At 55.7% G+C, this 20,527-nt stretch overlaps 1 protein-coding gene across 1 annotated transcript; it reads right to left on the bottom strand.

Annotated features, from left to right (window-relative positions):
• Positions 1–17,514, bottom strand: DPF2 (double PHD fingers 2). The gene is given in 12 exon segments (XM_050914783.1): positions 1–1,010; positions 1,691–1,772; positions 4,670–4,782; positions 4,991–5,065; positions 5,068–5,118; positions 5,362–5,499; positions 8,994–9,072; positions 9,467–9,559; positions 12,476–12,639; positions 12,886–12,993; positions 13,089–13,249; positions 17,479–17,514. Coding segments are annotated over 12 exon segments (1,173 nt in total). The 5' UTR covers positions 17,511–17,514; the 3' UTR covers positions 1–933.
• Positions 17,515–20,527: the final 3,013 nt, after the last annotated feature.

Raw genomic sequence — 20,527 nt, 5'->3', positions numbered from 1 at the left:
TCGAACCCCAAAACAAACCCTGTGCGACCGTAACGGGTTGGGGGGGGGGACGGGGCGAAGCGTTTCTCCCTCTGCGCCGGGCGGGAGCAAGGGAAAACCCCCCAAAATCGAGGGGTTTTGCCCCGTTTTTGCGCCAGCTGGAGGAGAAGGTGGGGGGAAAAAAAAAAAAAAACCCCAAAATGAAGGGATTTTGCCCCGTTTCGTGCCAGCCGGAGGAGGATGTCGGGGTGTAAGGCCTCGTCTGGGCAGGGAGGGGGGGGATCGGCCGGGTTGTGGGGAGCATCCTCCGAGGCGGGGCGAAAAGAACTGATAAAAAAGGGGAGGAAAAAAGGAAATAAAGGTAAAACCGGAACGAAAAAAATCTCCCCCACGAAAATCAAGGAATTAACAAAAAAGCCTCAAAAACGCGACCCCGGTTGGCGTAAGGGGGCCGAATTTTCCCAAGAAAAGGGGCGGGGGAAAAGCGAGTTTTTTGGCACGCCGCGATGCCGGATCGGGGCGCTTCGTTTTGGGTGGAAACCCGGGAAACGGGGATGGGAAGGGCAGCCCTGTCCCATCCATGTGTGTCGTTCCCGTCCCCCCTCCTCCTCAGTAGGGAGGGGGTTCCCCAGGGGACCCCAAAAGCCACTCTGCAGGGTGGGGACACGGCAGAGTCACCCCGTCCTCGTGGGTTGGGGGGGGATTTGCCCCATCTCGCTGCGGGGGAGGCGAGAAATAAACCCTCGGGCGGCAAAAAATGAGTAAAATAAACCCCGACGCCTCCTCTCCAAGTTAAAAAAAACAACAAAAAACAACGGAAAAACAGGGGAAAGGTTTAAAAAAAAAGAAAAAATGAAGAAAAAGAAGTGTTTTGTGTGTGTGTGTGTCCCTAAAAAAAGGGGAGAACGCGTGGAACGAGGGCAGCGGGGAGCCCGTCCCGTCGGCGGAGCGGGATCAGGAGTTGTTCTGGTTCTGGTAGATGGAGGCTTTTTCCTTCAGCAGGTCCAGACACAAGTGGCAGCTCCAGCTCCCTGCGGAGAGAAGGACACGTGGGTGGTCTGGTTTCGCCCTCGTTAGGGCTTCGTTAAGGGTCACGGCTTCCTAATTACACGTAGGGAATAAGGAAGGGGGTCCGGGGGGGGGTTCACAGGGTCGTTTGTGGGTTTGTGAACCCGCAAACCCTTCCTCCTCCTTCGTTAACCTTCAAGCGAAGGCGGCCAGGAGAGGGGTTGATAATTAACCGCTGGGATAATTAACGAGCTGCGAGGCGTCACGGAGATTGCGGGGTTGGGGTGGTGGTTTTTTTTTGTTATTTTTGCTTCGACGCCGTGAGTCAGCACAAGGCAAGGCAGGAGGAAGAGGAGGAAGAAGAGCGATGCCTCTCAGCTTTATCAGCCCATACGGAGACGTTTTGGGGCGCAAGGGACGTCGGTGAGGGATTTTTGGGGCGGTAAAAGGCTTTTCCGCTTTTTCCAGAGGAGGAATCGTTAGGGGACAGCGGGAACGACGGACCCCGTCGTTTTTGATCACGGCACGACAGATCCGCGATCGCCCCAAAAAACCCCACGGCCAGAAGCGGGTCGGCAACAACTGAAGAAATATTCTGAGCCGAATTCTGTTTGTTTTGACCCATTTCCGAAGCGGAGAGGGAGGATGGGGTTTTGGGGGGCACACGGAACACGGCTTGGAGCGGGGGGGAAGCGGCACTCACCTTCGGGCGGCTCCGACATGGGGGGGGTGAGACAGTACATGTGGTAACCGCGGTCGCAGTCGTCGCAGAAGAGGAGCTGGTCCTAAGCCGAAGGGGGGAAAAAAATCGGAATTATTCAACGTGGCCTCGGTTTAAGGACAACCGAGGGTCCCCCTCTGTCGTCCTCCAAGCTCTGTCGGACCAGAAAGATGTCGCCGTGGCCTCCGGACTACCAAAAGCACAAGCTTTCCCCCCCAAAAAAAAGATTTTGCTATGTCCTACAGGTTGTTAAAGCACAATGATTTTCCTCAAAAGACTCTCCTGTGTCCTACAGACTGTCAAAGCGCAAAGATTTCCCCCCAAAAAGACCTTCCCTTGTCCTACAAACTATTAAAGCACAAAGATTTCCCCCCAAAGTCTCTCCCACGTCCTACAGACTACCAAAGCACAAAGATTTCCCCCAAAAAAGACTCTCCCATGTCCTACAGACTACCAAAGCGCAAAGATTTCCCCCCAAAAAGACTCCTATGGACCATTAAAAGCGCAATGATTTCCCCTCAAAAAGACTCTCCGGTGTCCTATGGACTATAAAAGCCCAAAGATTTCCCCCAAAAAGTCTCTCCCACGTCCTACAGACCACCAAAGCGCAGATTTCCCCCCAAAAAGACTCTCCCTTGTCCTACAAACTATCAAAGCACAAAGATTTCCCCCCAAAGTCTCTCCCTTGTCCTACAGACTACCAAAGCACAAAGATTTCCCCCCAAAAAGACTTTCCCTTGTCCTACAAACTATTAAAGCACAAAGATTTCCCCCCAAAAAGTCTCTCCCACATCCTACAGACTACCACAGCACAAAGATTTCCCCCCAAAAACTCTCCCTTGTCCTACAGACTATCAAAGCACAAAGATTTCCCCCCAAAAAGACTCCTATGGACCATTAAAAGCGCAATGATTTCCCCTCAAAAAGACTCTCCGGTGTCCTATGGACTATCAAAGCGCAAAGATTTCCCCCAAAAAGTCTCTCCCACGTCCTACAGACTACCAAAGCACATAGATTTCCCCCCAAAAAGACCCTCCCACGTCCTACAAACTATTAAAACACAAAGATTTCCCCCAAAAAACTCTCCCACATCCTACAGACTACCAAAGCACAAAGATTTCCCCCCAAAAAGACTTTCCCTTGTCCTACAAACTATTAAAGCACAAAGATTTCCCCCCAAAAAGTCTCTCCCACATCCTACAGACTACCACAGCACAAAGATTTCCCCCCAAAAACTCTCCCACGTCCTACGGACTATTAAAGCACAAAGATTTCCCCCCAAAAGACTCCTATGGACCATTAAAAGCGCAATGATTTCCCCTCAAAAAGACTCTCTGGTGTCCTACGGACTATAAAAGCCCCAAGATTTCCCCCAAAAAAGCCTCCGACACATCCTACGCACTCTTAAAGCCCCAAAATTTCCCCCAGAAAGACCGCTCTGTGCTACAGAATGCTACAAGCACGCTGATTTCCCCCCCCTCCCTAAAAAAAGATTCTCCCGTGTTCCACAGATCATTAAAATACAAAGATTTTCCCTCAAAAAGCCTCTCCCGCGTCCTCCGGCCTAGGAAAGCACAAGGATTTCCCCCCAAAAAAGCCTCCGGCGCGGCCCAGCGACCACTAAAACCCCATCCCAAAGGAAGCGGTCGCTCGCCCAACGCTCCCGGCTTTTCCCTGTCCCTGCTCCGGGGGGGGTCGGACAGGCCGACACCCCGGGGTGTGCTCGGAGGGGGCCCCGCTCCTTCTGGGGGGTAACCCCGGCGTTCTTGGGGGCTACTCGCCTCATCCTGGGGGCTACTCGCCTCTCTTTCTGGGGGCTACGTCATTTTGGGGGCTACTTGCGTCATTTTGGGGGCTGCTCATGTCATTTTGGGGGCTACTCACCTCATCCTGGGGGCTACTCGCCTCTTTCTGGGGGCTACGTCATTTTGGGGGCTACTTGCGTCATTTTGGGGGCTGCTCGCGTCATTTTGGGGGCTACTCGCCTCATCCTGGGGGCTACTCGCCTCTTTCTGGGGGCTACGTCATTTTGGGGGCTACTTGCGTCATTTTGGGGGCTACTCATGTCATTTTGGGGGCTACTCGCCTCATCCTGGGGGCTACTCGCCTCTTTCTGGGGGCTACGTCATTCTGGGGGCTACTTGCGTCATTTTGGGGGCTACTTGCGTCATTTTGGGGGCTACTCACCTCATCCTGGGGCTGCGTCATTTTGGGGGCTACTCATGTCATTTTGGGGGCTACTCACCTCATCCTGGGGGCTACTCGCCTCTTTCTGGGGGCTACTCGCCCCGTTCTGGGGGCTACGTCATTTTGGGGGCTACTTGCGTCATCTTGGGGGCTACTCACGTCATCCTGGGGGCTACTCGCGTCATCCTGGGGGCTACTCGCGTCATCCTGGGGGTTACATCATTTTGGGGGCTACTCATGTCATTTTGGGGGTTACTCGCATCATTCTGGGGGCTACTCGCCTCATCCTGGGGGTTACTCGCCCCATTCTGGGGGTTACTCGCCTCATTTTGGGGGTTACTCGCCCCATTCTGGGGGGCTACGTCATTTTGGGGGCTACTCGCGTCATTTTGGGGGTTACTCATGTCATTCTAGGAGCTACTTGCGTCATTTTGGGGGCTACTCACGTCATTTTGGGGGCTACTCGTGTCATTCTGGGGGCTACTCGTGTCATTCTGGGGGCTAGTCATGTCATCCTGGGGGTTACGTCATTTTGGGGGCTACTCATGTCATTTTGGGGGCTACTCACCTCATCCTGGGGGCTACTCACCTCATCCTGGGGGTTAGGTCATTTGGGGTGCTACTCACGTCATCCTGGGGGCTACTCACATCATTCTGGGGGCTACTCGCGTCATCCTGGGGGCTACTCGTGTCATCCTGGGGGCTACTCACATCAGTTTGGGGGCTACTCATGTCATTTTGGGGGCTACTCGCGGCATCCTGGGGGCTACTCACGTCATTCTCGGAGGTGCCGCAGATATTGCAGCACTTGCACTCGATGCACTGCCAGCGGTACGTCTTGACGGCCGCCATCATCACCGGGGTGAACTGCAGGCAGGAGGGGTGCCCTGCGAAGCAGGCAGGACACAAGTGAAGGCAGGGGAGGGGGAAGGCGGCAGCCCACACAACCCCGGGGTCGGGGAAAAAAACTCCACGGCGGGGAGAAAATCACTTTCTCCCCAGCTCCGACCCAAATCTTCGGCTTTTCCGGGCAGGCGAAGACGTCGGGGATGAGTTTGGCAACGCCCGCGGCGGGGAGGACGTTTTCTTCCTTACCTGATCGCCCGCAGTCGGAGCACGAGACCAGCTCCTCCGGTTGCCCCGTCTTCTTGTTGATTTTGGAGTCCCCAGGCAGAAATCGCAGTAGTTGTTGGGCAAAGCTAAACCGTCGGGTCCTTTCTTGGCTGGAAAAGCGGAGCGGGAGAGACGGATTAGCCATAGGGCAACGGCTTTCCGCACGGGATCAGGAGAAAACCCTTCCACGGCGCAAATCCCGATGCTCGGAGCAGTCTTTCCGGCAAGCTCCGAGCCCCGGTGCTCAAAAACATCGGGGAAGGGGATGCTGCTCGCTCCCAGCCCCGGCGATTTCCCGGCTTTGCCGCCTTTTCCACGACGGGGATTTTGGTGGAGGGAAGGGTTTGGCTTACATTTCTGTTCCTCCGATCGCTGCGAGACGGGAGTGGGGGGCTGCGAATCGTCCTTGTCGTCGCCTTCTTCCTCGGCCAGGTGGGAGTGAGCATAGTGGTAGCTCAATCCCGGCCGATTCTTGTATCGCTTCCCGCAGACTATGGATAGAAACGGGAAAAGTCTGAGCTCAACCCGGCGGGGAGCGAAATCCCGCACCCCAAATCATCCAGTATCCCCCAATCCCATCTCCGGGCTTGGGGAGCAGCCATCTGTGCTCATTCCGCGCCCCCCACCCCCAAAAAAATCACCTGGAATTTATTAAAACCACCTAGGAACACCCTAACGAAGGGATCTGGGGCTGGATCCTCCGGATCAAGGCCGGAGGAGCCGGAGAGGCACCGCAGCCTCCTCCGTGCATCCCACCGGAGGAGGCTAAAGGCAATTTGGCGGGCGATGGATACCCACCACGGCCGGATAACGACGGCAGCTCGTTAAGCGCAGCTTTACGGTAAAGGAGCGAAACCACGCGGGGATCAATCCAAGTGGGAAAACCCGGTCGGAAAGATATCGGGGAAGGATCATTTCCCACCCAAAAACCCATCTCCTAAACCAGCTGGGTAAAAATCGAGGCCGTCTTCAACATGCACGAAGGGGAAACTTCTATTTTTGGGATCCCAAGGAGGGAAACCGCGGGCACATCTCGGCTCCGCTCCCTCCTCGGATCCACCCGGCTCTTCCAAACCTGACCCGAGAGCGGCGTGAAATCGCCCGCCGCCCCAAAAGCCATCGATTCGCTCGTTTTCCGCCCCGTTTCTTGCGGGATCGGGAGCTTTCACCCTCGGTCTGGCGGCAGGCGCTTCCTTGGGGGAAACCCACGGAGAGAAACGCCTTCCCTGCCGGGGAACGGGCTCCCAGTTCACCGTCACTGGTTTTCCGAGGAGGGTGTGTGGGGGGCTTTTTTTTGGCAGCTTTTTAGCCGCGAGGCTCCGAGGACACCCCAAAACTCCCTTTCAGCCCCGGGCAGGACGAGCACGAAGCCGGCACCGGCCTTGCACCCTTCTACCGCCGGCACGGTAGAGGAGGAAGGCTGGCCGGGCACGAGGACGTGGGGATCGGGGTGAAATCCCCCCCAAGAAAGAGCCAGAGGGGGATCGACGGGGTCCCGGGGACACATTTAGCAACGGGTTTTCCCTGCAACGGGTTTTCCCTGCGTCTTTCCACGACATCCAGGCAAATCGGGGGAAAAAGTCGCTTTGGGATGAAATTTTCCGAACCCGGAGCTTTTCCCTAACATGCCGGATCTTTCTGGATCCACTTCCAGGCTCGTTCGAAGCCTGGAGAAACCTCATCAGGGTTCGCATCCCCTCTCACGCCATCGACTCGCTCCAAAAATAACCAGGGGGAAAGCAGCCCGGCTCAGCTCGCTCGCCGAAAACGGGGTTTGAACCCCGCTAAGGGAGCCCGACGCAAGCAGCCGGCATCGGCTTTTCGGGACAAAAGCCGCCGAGATTTCCCCCTCTCGCCCCGGGGGCAAAGGGGGGAAGCTCGCCGCCTCGGGGGCAAAAAAAAAAAAAAACAACAAAAACCCCCCAAAAAACCCCAACCCAACCCAAACCCAAACCCAAACCCACTCGGCATCGGTAGATCCGGAGCAGCTCGGCACGAAGCGGCGCGAGCTCAGCGAAAGGAAGCGAAAAGCAGCCCGAAAAGCAGCAATTACAACCTTATTACATCAACTTCTGGCTTTTCAGAGCCAACCGAGGGCACGAGGGGGTCGGCCCCGTGAGCAGCCACGCGGAGCTGGCAGGCAGCATTTTCTTCCCCCCCCCTCCTTCCCTCCGCGGGGTTTCAAATTGACCTTTTTCCCCTCCAAAACAGGCAAGGCGGTATCTAAACACGAGTCGGGTTTCCTCCTCCTCCTCCTCCTCCTCCCGAACGGCGAGGAAGAGGAGCCGCCGCGAAGACTATCTCAAGCTCTCCGGCTTGGCTGCGGGCGTTTTATTCGTAACCTGTCGTCAACCGTCCAACCCGCGCCCGCAGCCGCCCCGTTTTGGGGCTTTTTTTTTTTTCCTTTTTAAAGCGAAAAGGTGTTTTGTTTCGCGTTTGGGTTTTGTTTTTTGGTTTTTTTTTTTTTGTTGCGAGAGAAGCAGCAAAATACTTCGGCATCTCTTAAAAAAAGAAGGCGGCACATCCCGGGCGCACGGGGTTCGGGAGCAAGGGAAGGGGTTCGGTGGAAACGCCGTGGTTTTTCCCCCCCCCCCCCCCCAATCCTCGCCGCCGTGGGGAAGCGGAGGAGGCAAGGGGGGGGGCACGGATTAATCTTTGTTTTCCCTTTCGGGAAGCCGCTCTGCCGGCACGCACGACCGCTCTTCCCTGCTGGAAAAGGGTCAGGCGAGCCCGGAGAGGAGCTGTCGAATCCCGCTGCCAACGGAGAGGCCAGCTTTGATGTCGTTCGGTGGCCTTTGGCTTCTCCCTCCCCTTCTCCCCCTCCTTGTTTTCCCCCCTCCCCGCCCCTCGTCCCCGTCCCCGTCCCTTTCCCGCAGGCTCCAGGCAAGTTTTGGTGGGAGGGGGGGGAAAAAACAACAAACCAAACCAAAAAAAACTAACGTTTCAGGAGAAGAAAGGCAGGAAGGAAATTAAAAAAGCAGACAGAGAGTGGACTACCTCGATCGGGAGGTTTCAAGGTATGCTTTTGTTTGTAACTATCTGAAACACAGAAAGAGAGTCGTGAGAAAAACCCACACACAGGCACACGCCCCAGGTCACGCACACGCACCCGTGCCAAGCGACAGACGGACTCTTAAAACGAGAAAAAAAGGGGAGGAAAAAACACAACTACTTGGGGTTTGGGGGTGGGGTTGTGGGGGTTTTTTTTTTTTGTTTGGAAGAAGCTAGTGTCAGCTCTTGCAGGACAGGAGGAAGAAGAGAGAAAGGTAATTTCAAAGCCTCGCTTGCCCTTTTTTTTTTTTTTTGCTCCGTTCGCCCTGTGAAATTGCGGTTGGGTTTTGGTTTTGGTTTTTTTTTTTCCTCCTCTCCCCTTCCCCAGCTTGAGGAGGAGGAGGGAGGTGAGGAGGAAGCATCGGCATACCCCGGGCTCGCGGAGGTCAGGAAGGGACGGCCTCGGAAATCAAATCCCTGCCCCTGGAACCGAGGAGGTTTTTAGCCAGAGCAGGACCAGCGCACGGCGTCGCGTTTCAGAGCTAACGGACTCGTGAAGTGGCTTTAACGAGGGAACGATTAACGCGAGGGTCGGGGGCGAGCTACGGCCGGCTTCAAAAACCAGTCCGACGGACACAGATCCAACTGGAAAGCCAGCTGGGAAAATGGGAGTGGGGGGGGTTTTCAACTTTGCGGGAGTGTTTGCAAGACCGGGAGAGGTTTATCCTCGTTTCTACGTGCCGGGTGGCTGCACAGCCCTTCGCTCGGGGCGAGATGACCGCGTTCGCGGTGGGAAAACTTTAGCCATCTCGGACCGTCGGAAGAGGACTGAGAGTCCAAGGGATTCAAAACCACCCTTCCCCTGGCTGCGTACGTCTACCTTTTGAGGTTTAAAACCCATAATCCCAGCTGAAAACCCGACGGATCCCAAAAGCAACGCAGCCTGGCTCCGCTCCCGGGCCTTAAGCGGCGAGGAGAGGTTTGTAGTACTCACTGTCGCAAGCGTAGGGTTTATCCCGGTCTTCTAATATAGCCGCGTCCAGCTTCTTGCGAGCCCCTCCGACACCCTTGCCCTGAGTCAAAAAAAAAAGGGGAAAAAGTCAAGTTTTAGGCAAAATTGTGACCCAAAAGGCTCCTGGGCGGTGGGGAGGACGCCGCCGGCGATCCGGCGTCGGAGAAAAGCACGATCCAACACTGCCACGTAGTGGGTACGGCCCGAAACGGCTGTCGGACGCGAGCAGCGTGGGGCAGAAGGCATCGCCGGACGACCCGGATCCCTCGGGATCCTCAGTGGGTCTTTCCCACTTTGGGAAGGGGCAGATCCACGTGAGAGCTCTCCACCATCCTCTCGCTAGGCGGTATCTCTCGCGCGGTACGTGGTTTTCGGTGATTAACGTCTCGGATTCGCCAGGAATCGTCCCCAAAACAACGGCCGGGAGCCAGGCAGACCCACCCGGCTGCCCTCACCTTGGCTTTCCCCTTCCCTCTCCGCTTTGGCGTATCTTCTTCGTAGTCTTCATCGTCCAAATCATCCAAGAAGTCATCCGGCTCAAGAATCCGCTAGGAAAAAAAGAGGAGAGGGGTTACTGCAGACAAAACCTCGGCACGGATCGAGGGAAAAGGGGGAAAAATTGGGGAGCGAGATACGTCAGGGTGGCTTCGGGTCGTCGGTCAGCACTCGAATCCGTTCCAAACCTGTAATATAGAAGGAGGTGAAAGGACGTGATGTTTTTGGGGGACAGAGATGGGATCCGGTATATTTTATCCCCAAAAAAGGCACAGAAGGGCTCAATACGGTGTGAAGACACTTGAAGAAAGAGCAATCAAGGAAAAGGCAAAAAGAGACGAGGCTTGGGAAAAAATTTGTCACGCTAAAAAGCGCCGTAAGAAAAGGCCAGGAAGGGGAAAATACGGGGTTTTTTAGCAAAATTACACGGCAGTATCGCACGCTTTGCTCTGCCCCGTGCTTATTTGGGGGGAGGAATCTATTAAACCGTTGGCGGGTAAGGAGGCGAAGCCGGAGTCTGCGGGATATCGCCTCTCGTTAAGAGCGGTCGGCTAACGAAGAGGTCTAAGGAAAACCAACTTGCCTTACGAGGACTTGTAACAGGAAAAAGGCTTTGGTGGTGCGGGACGTCTCCTCCAGCCTGAACTGGGGTTAATCCGTCCCAACCCGGGCTGCGATCCGCTGAGCCAAGGCTTTCCACCCCACGGATCAACGCCTGCGGGGCGTTTTCGGCAGCAAAAAGCAGCTACGACGGCGGTCGCGGCGGGTTTCAAGTCCGATTTGCAGCTCCGAGGGGAAAAAAGGGGGAGCTCCTACAATCCCAGCGTCAATTAACAGTAAAGTACCGGCGAGTCTGATGAAGGACGGAGAGCGGAGAAGGTTTTATCCAGCTCCAGACCTTGGTAGAGCCTTAATATTGCAAAAAAGCTTCCGAGTTGTGCCAAATCGGGGCGCAAAGGGGCTGCTGGACCCAAATTCTCCAGCTGAGGGAGGAAAGGGGGAAGATCCCAGCCCCATTTTTCTGCAGAAAATGACGAATTTGCGGTCTCCTCTCTCCCTGACCAACTCGTTTCTCCACCAAACCAGGGCGCTCCGCTCCGAGCTTCGTTAGCGGCCCGTGTAAAACCCTTTCACACCAGGCAGGGATTCGTTGCAGGGCACAGGGGAAACACAGCAGCGGGGAAAATGATAAAACACGCGTTGAAAAACATCCTTTCCCCGGCATTAACCGCACCCTGTGAGCCAACCGCAACGGGAAGAGGCCAAACCATCACCAGGGCAGCCCAAATTCCCAGACCGGTTCCACTTGCAACCAGTCAAAACCCTTCCTAGAACTAGTTATTGCGATTTGTAACAATCCTGGATTAGTTTATCGATGCAAAAAGAAAACGGATGCTTGTAACCTCGCTAAATGCTCGGCCTCGGCTTTTTCTTCCTTCCCATGTCTTCGTTTCAAAACTTAACTCTGTTTTCTCTTCCAGAGCCCCTTCTCAAAGGGCTCGCAGAGAAGACAGCGCTTTGAAGAGTTGGCTGAACATCCTTCCTACTCCTGCGCGACAGCTAAAAATCTCTTTTTAAAATAAATTTGCTACAAAGAAAGGGGGAGGGGAAAAAAAAAGCTTTGGCTACAAGGAGGAATAAAAGGAGTCTGGCTTGACAAGATGTCTCGGAGCTCGTCTCTACTCAGGGAGCCGAAAAGCAGCAAGGAGAGGAGGCGATGAAAAAGAAAACGCGCTCGCTGCGTTAAGGCTCACGGGGGAAAAAGGAAGCCGGGGCAGGGAGGAGATGGCAGGGTCGGGGAGCGGCACCTCCAAATCCCGGCAGATCACCCCAACCACGGCCATTTCGCAAGGGTCCGTGGGTCAGCGAGGGATGAAAGCTGTCCTGGGTGCAGAGGCACCCAGCGCAGAGTCTTAAACTGGGTGCCTGGACAGGATAAAACCCTGAATTTTGGGGCCAGAAGCTCCCTTCCCCTCCATTTTGGGGGCCAGAACCTCCCTTCCCCTCAATTTTGGGCGCCAGAAATTCCCTTCCCCTCCATTTTGGGGGCCAGAAGCTCTCTTCCCCTCCATTTTGGGGGCCAGAAGCTCTCTTCCCCTCCATTTTGGGGGCCAAAAGCTCCCTTCCCCTCCATTTTGGGGGCCAGAAGCTCTCTTCCCCTCCATTTTGGGGGCCAGAAGCTCTCTTCCCCTCCATTTTGGGGCCAGAAACTCTCTTCCCCTCCATTTTGGGCGCCAGAAATTCCCTTCCCCTCCATTTTGGGGGCCAGAACCTCCTTTCCCCTCAATTTTGGGGCCAGAAACTCTCTTCCCCTCAATTTTGGGCGCCAGAAATTCCCTTCCCCTCCATTTTGGGGCCAGAAGCTCTCTTCCCTTCCATTTTGGGGCCAGAAGCTCTCTTCCCCTCAATTTTAGGACCAGAAACTCTCTTCCCCTCAATTTTGGGGCCAGAAGCTCCCTTCCCCTCCATTTTGGGGGCCAGAAGCTCCCTTCCCCTCCATTTTGGGGGCCAGAAGCTCCCTTCCCCTCCATTTTGGGGCAGAAACTCTCTTCCCCTCAATTTTTGGGACCAGAAGCTCCCTTCCCCTCAATTTTAGGGCCAGAAACTCTCTTCCCCTCAATTTTGGGGGCCAGAAACTCCCTCCCTGGGAATTAAGGGAGTTTCTGACCAGACCGCGAGGAAGGGAACATCCACCTGTCTACACGACATCGCCACAGGGAGCCAAACCCCGGCCTCCCGCTCTCCGGTAGCCCCACGAAGCTGGTAGCATCATCTCCATCCATTCCCCGCTCCCCCCCCCCCCCCAAAAATCCATCTCAAATCCTTCCGCTGCGGCTAAAAGACATGGAGAAAGCAGAGGGGAAGAGGAAGAGGGTGGAAAATCAAGAGCGGCGGCGCGGAGATGTGCGTGTTTTTTCCCCAAAGCTCTCTTTCCCAACGTAGAGGGGGTGACCCTCTCTCTGCCGTACCTTCCGCGCACGGCTGTTGGTGACGGGGAACTCGCCCAGGCTGTCGTCGTCGATGCGGGGGTCCGGGAGGGCACGTTTCTCCAAGGGGTCGGTCCTCAACAGGGCTTCCAGGCTGCTGCCATCCTGCGAGATCAGCCCTTCCTTCTTCAGGGTCTGATCGGTGTCTGCAAGGAGCCGGCGAAAAGAAAGGGAAGAGAAAAATCAGGGCGGAACGTCGGCACGCGCCGCGATCCCATCGTAGCCAGCCACGTTCGCAAGCTTCCCCGCCGCAGCGGGGTCACGAGAAGGGGTTTACCAACCCTCACCGACGTTTACCATCATCCGGTGCTACACGGGCACGGTATTGCCAAAAAAACCCAACCCCCTCAGCCCTTAATGCGTGAAGAAAGCGGCCGTGGGAAGGATTTTACCTGGTTTGATAGAAGGGAAGGAAAGCCTCGGGTCCTCCGGAGGATGAGCACGGCGTTTCTTTCGCCAGCGGCGCGCGGGGTAGGAGTAAAGCTGCCCAGCGGCTAAACCTTTAACAAAAAAAACCCCCCAAAAACCCCAAAATTATCTGAGGCGATGACACGCATCGATCCCTCGTCCCCAACCCGGCGTTTTCCCGGCGTACCTGGCCCTCGGTGACGTTTCTCCATCCAGATGTAGCAGTTGCTTTGGGCCACCCCGGTCTGGGAGTCGAGGAAAGGAAGGCGGACGCTCCTCTCGGCACACAGCCGGGCGTTGTAGTTGTGGCACTGCTCCATGGCATCCCTGTAGTACTGTTCTCCGAGGCTGCCGGGCGAAAAGAGGGTTCAGCGCTCATCCCCAACCATCCCGAACCCCAATTCCAGCCCCGGCACGCGTGCGCCGGGAGAGGAAAATGCCGTGCTCCTTTCCGGAACCCTGCTCGGAGGGAACGCAGCCCGAAATATCTCCTCTGCGAGGTAAAGACGTGACTCGACGCGATATTCGCGGAGGACGGAGACGTCCCCTCGTCCAGCAAAAGCACAGAGACGTGGGGACCGCCACGACAGGCGATTATAGCCTTCCTCGTCGCCGGCAGACGGAACGTGGCATCGTTAAGAGATCCCCCTCGGCCTTAAGAGATCCCCTTGCCATTTTTCACGGCCCCCAAAGCCTTTTGTGAGAAGCCCGCGCCGGCATCTACGCGTTACTAATGGATTCGAGCGGCCGCGGGCAACTCTCTCGTTCCCTTAAGCGCGTTAATCGCCGCCCCGTCCTCTTTTTTTAAGAGCGTGACCTCTTCGTGCCACGTCCCTACGCTCCTCCTTCAACCGGAGGCCTGCAACAGCCGCATCGCAACCCTGTAACAGCCGCATCGCAGCCCTGTAGCTGAAATTGCAGTAATTTGGACGGAGATTTCTTCCCACCGCGCGTGGCAGGGAGAAGGGAAGAGCTGAGAGTTTGTTCGGCTGCCGGAGACCGAGTTTTTCCCTCCCCGGTGCCGGGAGAGGAGAGGCGCTCTTTGTTTGTATTGATATATATTGATGTTGGCACTTTAATACCGGCCGGAACGACCGCACGGAGCCCAAGGAGCCCCGTAATCACCCACGCTCCTGAGACGGCTAATTTAGACGAGCGAATAACGAGCCAAAAGACGCCTCGGTTGCCTGCGAGGAAGCAGGCGCGGTACGTGAAATATCTCGCCCGCCGGAGGAAAAGGAGACGGGACAGAAAGCGCTTCGTCGCGGGGTTTTTCTTCCAGCGCAAGTCAAAGTCAGATGCGCGGGGAGACGGCCAGAAGAAAACCAACAGGCAAGAGAGGGGATAACTGCAAAGAAGAAAATATCGGTAAATATTAAATGCAAACGAGGATTGCCGCGCTCGTTTGCTTACGGAGCGCGGTCAGCCGGAGCTGTGACGGAGAAACGGGGTTCGTCTGGCCGCACTCGGTGTGACAGCAGGAATTTCGGGAAGGGGAGCGGTGTCCCAGCAGCAATTAAGAGCGACGAGAAAAGTCCCCAAATCGTCTTTTTCTCTCTGCTGACTGCAGAGGGAGCCCAAATCCCAAGCTCAGGCGACTGTCACGCTCACGGAGTTTGGGGATGTAAACGCCTCTCGGAGCTTTTGATTTCCTCCTAAATCACCGCGCCGCTCCTCGATCGCTCAATTTGCGCCCCGAGAACCAACGACGCGGAGCCTTAAAGCTTCCTCGTAACGTCCAGGTGAAGCCCTGCCAACAGGAGGACTGCACAAAGAGGAAAACTTGGTGTTTATGGTAATACAAACCCAAAAAGAGTTTAGTTGTCCAACTTATTTCTCTCCCGCTGGCTTGATTTCGGGGGATAAGGGTGCAAAAAAGAGGCGCTCAGCCCCCAAAACAATAATCTGCGGTTGTTTTAACTGCAAATGAACGGAGGGCTCGTGGGCTGGGTGAGAAACGCACCGGGATTTGGCTTTGGCACCTAAAAAAGCTTCGTGAAATGGGTTTTAAAGTGCTCCCCGAGCGCTGAGGGGATGGAGAGCGACCGCGGGACACGTTAAGAGCGGAGATCTCGTCTCCAGCTCCGACGTACGTCCCTATAATCTTCCCTTAACGCTGCCTGGAGGTCTCCGTCCCCAAAACCGAGGGGTGCTTCGAGGCACGGACGCTCGCTGATCCCCGCGTCCGACCGCAAAACAACCTCGAGAAAGCTCTGCCGAGGAGAAGCGCCGCTTAAAATCTGCGCCGAATGCAGAAGCAAAGAGCTAACGAAGCCGTCAGGAAGGACTAATGTGTTTTAAACAGCTCTAACGAACCCGATTATTGTTCCCTGCGGACTCGGCGTGGCTTAGAGCCTTCTATGGCTGCTAAGCAAGTCGTTAAGTGCCCTCAAGAGCAGCTTCCAGTAAAGCACATCACGTCAGCGGATAGCTGCGGAAATAACCGGGTGGTTTTCTGTGTTTTAGCACTGTTGGGAAGAGATCGCGGCACGGAAACAGCCAAAAAAAATAATGCGACTACCTCCATCCCCAAAACCGCCGGGAAAAGGCCCGGTGGGCTTTGTGCCGACGTGGGTAACACGCACCCGCGCAGGAAGGGGAGTGATTTAAAGCCCCAAAAAGTCGTCGTCGGAGACTGTCCTGCCCCAACCGCTGCCGTCGTTTGGAGAAGAACAAAGCAGGGAGGGATTTGGTAGACCAAACTCTTTGCCGACGGTACCCGGAGATAGGAGAACGGCCTGGAGAACGGTTTTAAAAAGTAAAAAAAAAAACCAAATCCTGCCACGCTTCTCTCCATCGTCCTTGCTGGCAAGTCGCGACCGAAAAAAGCCAGCCTCAAAACCCAACGGCAGCTTCTAAAATAAATAAAACACATTTGCGCGACGCAGGCGGGTGAGGCAAGATGCCGTTTCACGCGCTCGACTTCACCGAAAGCTGCAGATCCGCAGGGGCGCCGGCAAAGTCGTGTTGTTGCGAAGCGTCGGCTCGTCGATTCGGGGCCAAAAGAGTCCGAAAAAGGTGTTTCGTGACTCACGCTTTGCGCTTCTCTCAGGAATGATCCAAGAAAGGGGTCCCAAAAATGCAGCAGCACATCTGCCCGTGCCCTCGCCTGGCCACGAGTTTCTCCAGCAGCTTCGCTAACGCATCTGCAGGTGGAAAGGCTGCAAGACGGACGGACCCACGGCCGTCGCCTCTCTTAACGAACCCCAGCTCGTCAGAGGGGACCCCAACGCCTCTTAATGAACCCTCATCTCGTCGGAGAAGAGCCTGGGGGGGTGCAAATCGCACCCCGTTTTGCACCAACACCCCACCAAGAAGGAAGGTTTCGGAGGAAACCGCAGCAGGGATTGCAACGGGGGCCGCGGCCGAGGCGCCGCCGGCTAAAGGGAGACGCCAAAAAAACCCCGGGAGATGCCAAAAAAACCCTGGAAATGCCCCCAAAAAACCCTGGAAATGCCCAAGAAACACCAGGAGACGCCAAAGAAAAGGTCAACAAACATCTCCAAGTCCACAAATCCCACCCAGGCAGGATGGGCCTCCCTTATAGGGCTATATAGGGGACCTCCTGTACCCCCCTTGCTATAGCAGGGTGGATAGTGGGGGGCTATATACTGCCACAAGGGTATATATGTCCCCGCCCGGCTTGTAGGGCTCTATAGGGGGTGGACCCCTACCCTCAGCCTTTATGGGGCTATATGGGGGAGCCCTATCCCTGGGGCTCTATAGGGCCCCTCTCACAGGGCCGTATGGGGAGGGGAACCTCTACCCCGAGGGCTCTATAGCTTCCCCTCTCACAAGGACATATTGAGGAGACCCCCCCCCCCCCCACTCCCAGGGCTCTATAGGGCACAGCCATACAGGACCATAAAGTAGGGACCCCTCTTCCCCCACGGGGACCTATGGGAACCCATATGGGGCCATATAGGGGGGGTGCCTCACTCGTAGGGCCACCCACACAGGGCCATATAGGGGAACATCAACACTCTGGGCTCTGTAGAGCTCCCCTCACTGGGCCATATGGGGACACACACCCCTGGGCTCTACAGGACCCCTCCCAGGACCATATAGGGGGGAAATTCCCACTCTATCAGGCCCCCTTCCTTATGGGGGTAAGCGCACCCCCCGGGATCTATAAGACCCTCTCACAGGGATGTATAGGGACGACTCGCCCGCCCTTGGCCTCTATAGGACACTCTCACAGGGCCATACATGGGGGACCCCCACCCTTTGGACTCTACAGGCCCCCCCCTCTCAGGGGACCCCACCCTCAGAGCTCTATAAGCCCCCTTACAGCGCCATATAGGGGGGGGTGGGGGTGGTCTCCCCTCACGGAACCGTATGGAGGGATTCTACGCCCCCCCCCCCCCCCAGCAAAGTTCACCCCGAACAATGAGCGCGCCCAACACCCTCCCCCCCACACCCCCCCCCCCCGCCCGCCCACTTGGTCCCGCCCGCGATACAGAGACAGGGGGGAATCCCGCTTCCCGCGCTGGGCCGGGCCGCACCATTCCCCCCTGCGGGGGGGTGGGGGGGGGAGAGAGGATGTGAGGGGAAAGGGGGGGGGGGAACGCACTCACAGCTTCACCACATTCTGTACCACCGCCGCCATCTTCCCTCCGCCGCCGGGGCCCTGCGCCGCCCAGCGCGCATGCGCGGCGGGCTGAGCGAGAAGCGGTGAGGTGGGGGGGAGGCGCAGCGGCCGCTCTGCGCCTGCGCAGGAGTGCGACTGCTTCCCCCCACCCCCGTCCGTGTGGGCATGCGCAGTCGCGATTTCCCCCCTCCGCCCTCTTTGCGCCTGCGCTAAGCGCGCCGCTGTTAGCGCCGCACTGCGCGTGCGCTACGCTCGCCCCGCGGCGCTGCCTGCGCGCATGCGCGGTGGTGTGTGGGGGGAAGGCGGGAAAAGCTGAGGGGAGAGGCGCGAAGGAGGGAGGGGGGAGAAGTGGATGAGGAGCAAAACGGGATGGGGGAGGAAAGTGAAGGGAAAAGGGGAAAATCAGAGGGACAAGGGGCGGAATGAGGAAGAAAATGGGGGAAGTAAATGGGGAGGGTGAGGGGAGGGAGGATGAAGGGTGGTGGGGAGGGAGAGCGAGGGGCAAGATGGAGGGGGGAGGTAAACGCGGAAGAGTAAAGACCTGGGGTGAAGGAAAAGGGGGAAGAACGGAGTGGGGAGGGAGACGAGGGCAGCGGGGAGGGATGAAGGGTGTTTGGATGGGGGGATAAGGAAGGAGGAGTGTGGTGGACTGGGGAGGATGAAGGGTGCCGGGAGGAGGTGACAAGGAAAGAGGGATGAGGGTTGGGGGCGGATGAAATGAGGGATAAAGGAGGGTGGGGGAAGGATGAAATGAGGATCCTCATCAGATCTCAAACCTCCGTAGAGATTCCCGATGGGTGTTTCTGGTTTGAGTGTGTGGTGCCGGCACAACAGCCATGCCCCAAAACCAACCCCGCCCCCAGCTCTTTATCCCTAGAAATTCACGTAGAAAATGTAAATTTTTGAGCTCTTTTCCCTTTTTATCAAACCTAAATTAACCAGAGATCTCAAAATCCATCCCACAGGGTGGAGAGGCAGACACAAGGTTGCCCGCATACCCCATGGTGAGCACGGTTCGTCCGGCAACAGCTTCCAGGTGAATTCTTCTCTCTTTTTCCTTCTTAATTCCACTTTCCACATATTTTTTTTTCCCCGTTTGCTGGGAAATTGTTTTTTTTCCAGCTACGTCCAAAGTTACACAGCGCTTTAAACCTTTCTCTCCGCCCTTCCTCCTCCTCCTCCTTTTAATCCCACGCCGGCTGTTACTTGCGTGCACGCAGCCGCTTTATTTTCCTGCCCCCGTCAATAAAAATCAACACGCCGTCACCGTGATTAACGGTTGCGACGCGGGGAGGGGGGTTCAAACGCCAAACGTCGGCGTTTGCCGAGTTTATTGCGTCGTTAATCCGCTGCCCGGAAATCTTGGGATAACGAAGAAGTTGCGGGGTAGGTAGGAGTGCCGACAGCCGAGCGTCAGCCTGTACACACACTCCCCTCAAACCGTCCGCTTGTGTACACCCATTGCCCCCCTCCTGGAATTAATCAACCTCCTCGTTGGCTTATTCTGCCTTAAACCTCCCCAAAAAAGCGAGAGGGAAAGAGGGTTGTTCGGCACATGCCGGCTGAGTCACAGCAGGGAACGGCATTCCTGCCCGAGTGACTCACGCTTCTTAGAACGGGGTATATAAAAAAAAAAAAACAACAAAACCCCCGGGGTTTAGCAACAGCTGTTTGTTGCATAAATCGGCAATTTGAGGAGTGATTAATTAGGGACCGAAGGGAGGGAGGGGGCGAAGGAAGCCCCCATCCTGTGCAGAAAGCCCGGGGCAGGGGGAATCCTAACTGATTTTATTGCTAATAGGTAAAAATTAATTAAAGAAATAGGGGGGGTTTTTTTTGCAGCTGAGATTACACCCGGAAAAACGGGGAAAAAAATAGGATTGGGATAATTTCAGGGGGTTTATATCAACTGCAGTCTGAGGTGGGTAAGAGAGGGCAGAGGGGAGGGAGGAGGTGTGTTGCAGACAAGGAGCATCACCTTTTCACAGTAGAAAAAACACCAAAATCCAGCAAATTAAAGCATCCTTTCCATTTAGCCCTTTGTAAGAGCAGCTCCCGTTTCTCTTCCAGATACCGGAGTCGAGCTGTCGGCTCGGGAAGGCGCCGCGATTCCAGCGCGGGAGCAGAGCGGGATGATGGGGGACGCTCGGACGCAGCCGGAAGCCGTCAAGAGCGAGCGAGGTGCCAGATTAAAGCCGTTACCGCCCCAAATCCGTCCCCTGGCTCGTAATGAGTGGAAGGAACAAAAATAGGGAGGAAAAGGGGATTTTGGCCGTTACCTCCGGGGCGTTATTTCAAAAGGTGGGGGAAGCCGCTGCCCGGTGTTGCCCAGATCTGGCAGCGATCGTTTCGTAATTAGGCAGAGGTGCTGGGGGGGGCAAACTCAAACATCTTCATCCCCGGCTCACTTTCATTCACTAATTAAGGTGAAATCCATGAAAACAAGCGCCTCTGTGTTGTCACAACCCCCACCCAAAGACGTTGGGCCGCAAAAAAAAAAAAAAACAAACCCCAAAGCACTCTGAAAACCACCCAAAATTATCCATTCCAGGCTTTTTTCCTTCAAGTGGTTTGACCAAACAGCAGCTGCGGTGTCTTAGGAAGAAAAGAGGGGCTTGGGAAACCGAGCCACATCTCCCGTCAAAATACGCTGTCACCAGGGTAAATTAATTACAAACGATGCTCTGAAACGCCCCCATCCCGTCGCTGGAATTATTTCTGGTCAGAAATAATCCTAAAATAAATTAAAAAATAAGTCATCGCCATGTGGATGGGTGTCATTCGGAGGAAGGGCCGTCAGTTCAGACCAGGTAAGGGTTGAACCATACCAGCATAAAATCAAATAGAAATGAAACCCAGCGGCTGCCTGGCCCGAACTCAATTAACCTCATTTTCTTAATTATTTTGCAGACTGAAGGCTTGAGAAATTGGTTTAACCCCAAATTTTTGGTGTTTCCACCAAAAACGAGTGTTTCGGTCGTACAGCGAGAGCGCCTCGCCGGACGCAGACGGGCAAGAGTAAGCAAGAGCCGGGA

The sequence above is a fragment of the Gymnogyps californianus genome, unplaced genomic scaffold (genome assembly GCF_018139145.2).
Source record: "Gymnogyps californianus isolate 813 unplaced genomic scaffold, ASM1813914v2 HiC_scaffold_82, whole genome shotgun sequence".
Taxonomy (NCBI): domain Eukaryota; kingdom Metazoa; phylum Chordata; class Aves; order Accipitriformes; family Cathartidae; genus Gymnogyps; species Gymnogyps californianus.
Note: the sequence above shows the minus strand (reverse complement) of the source record. Positions and strands in the feature narration are given on the sequence as shown.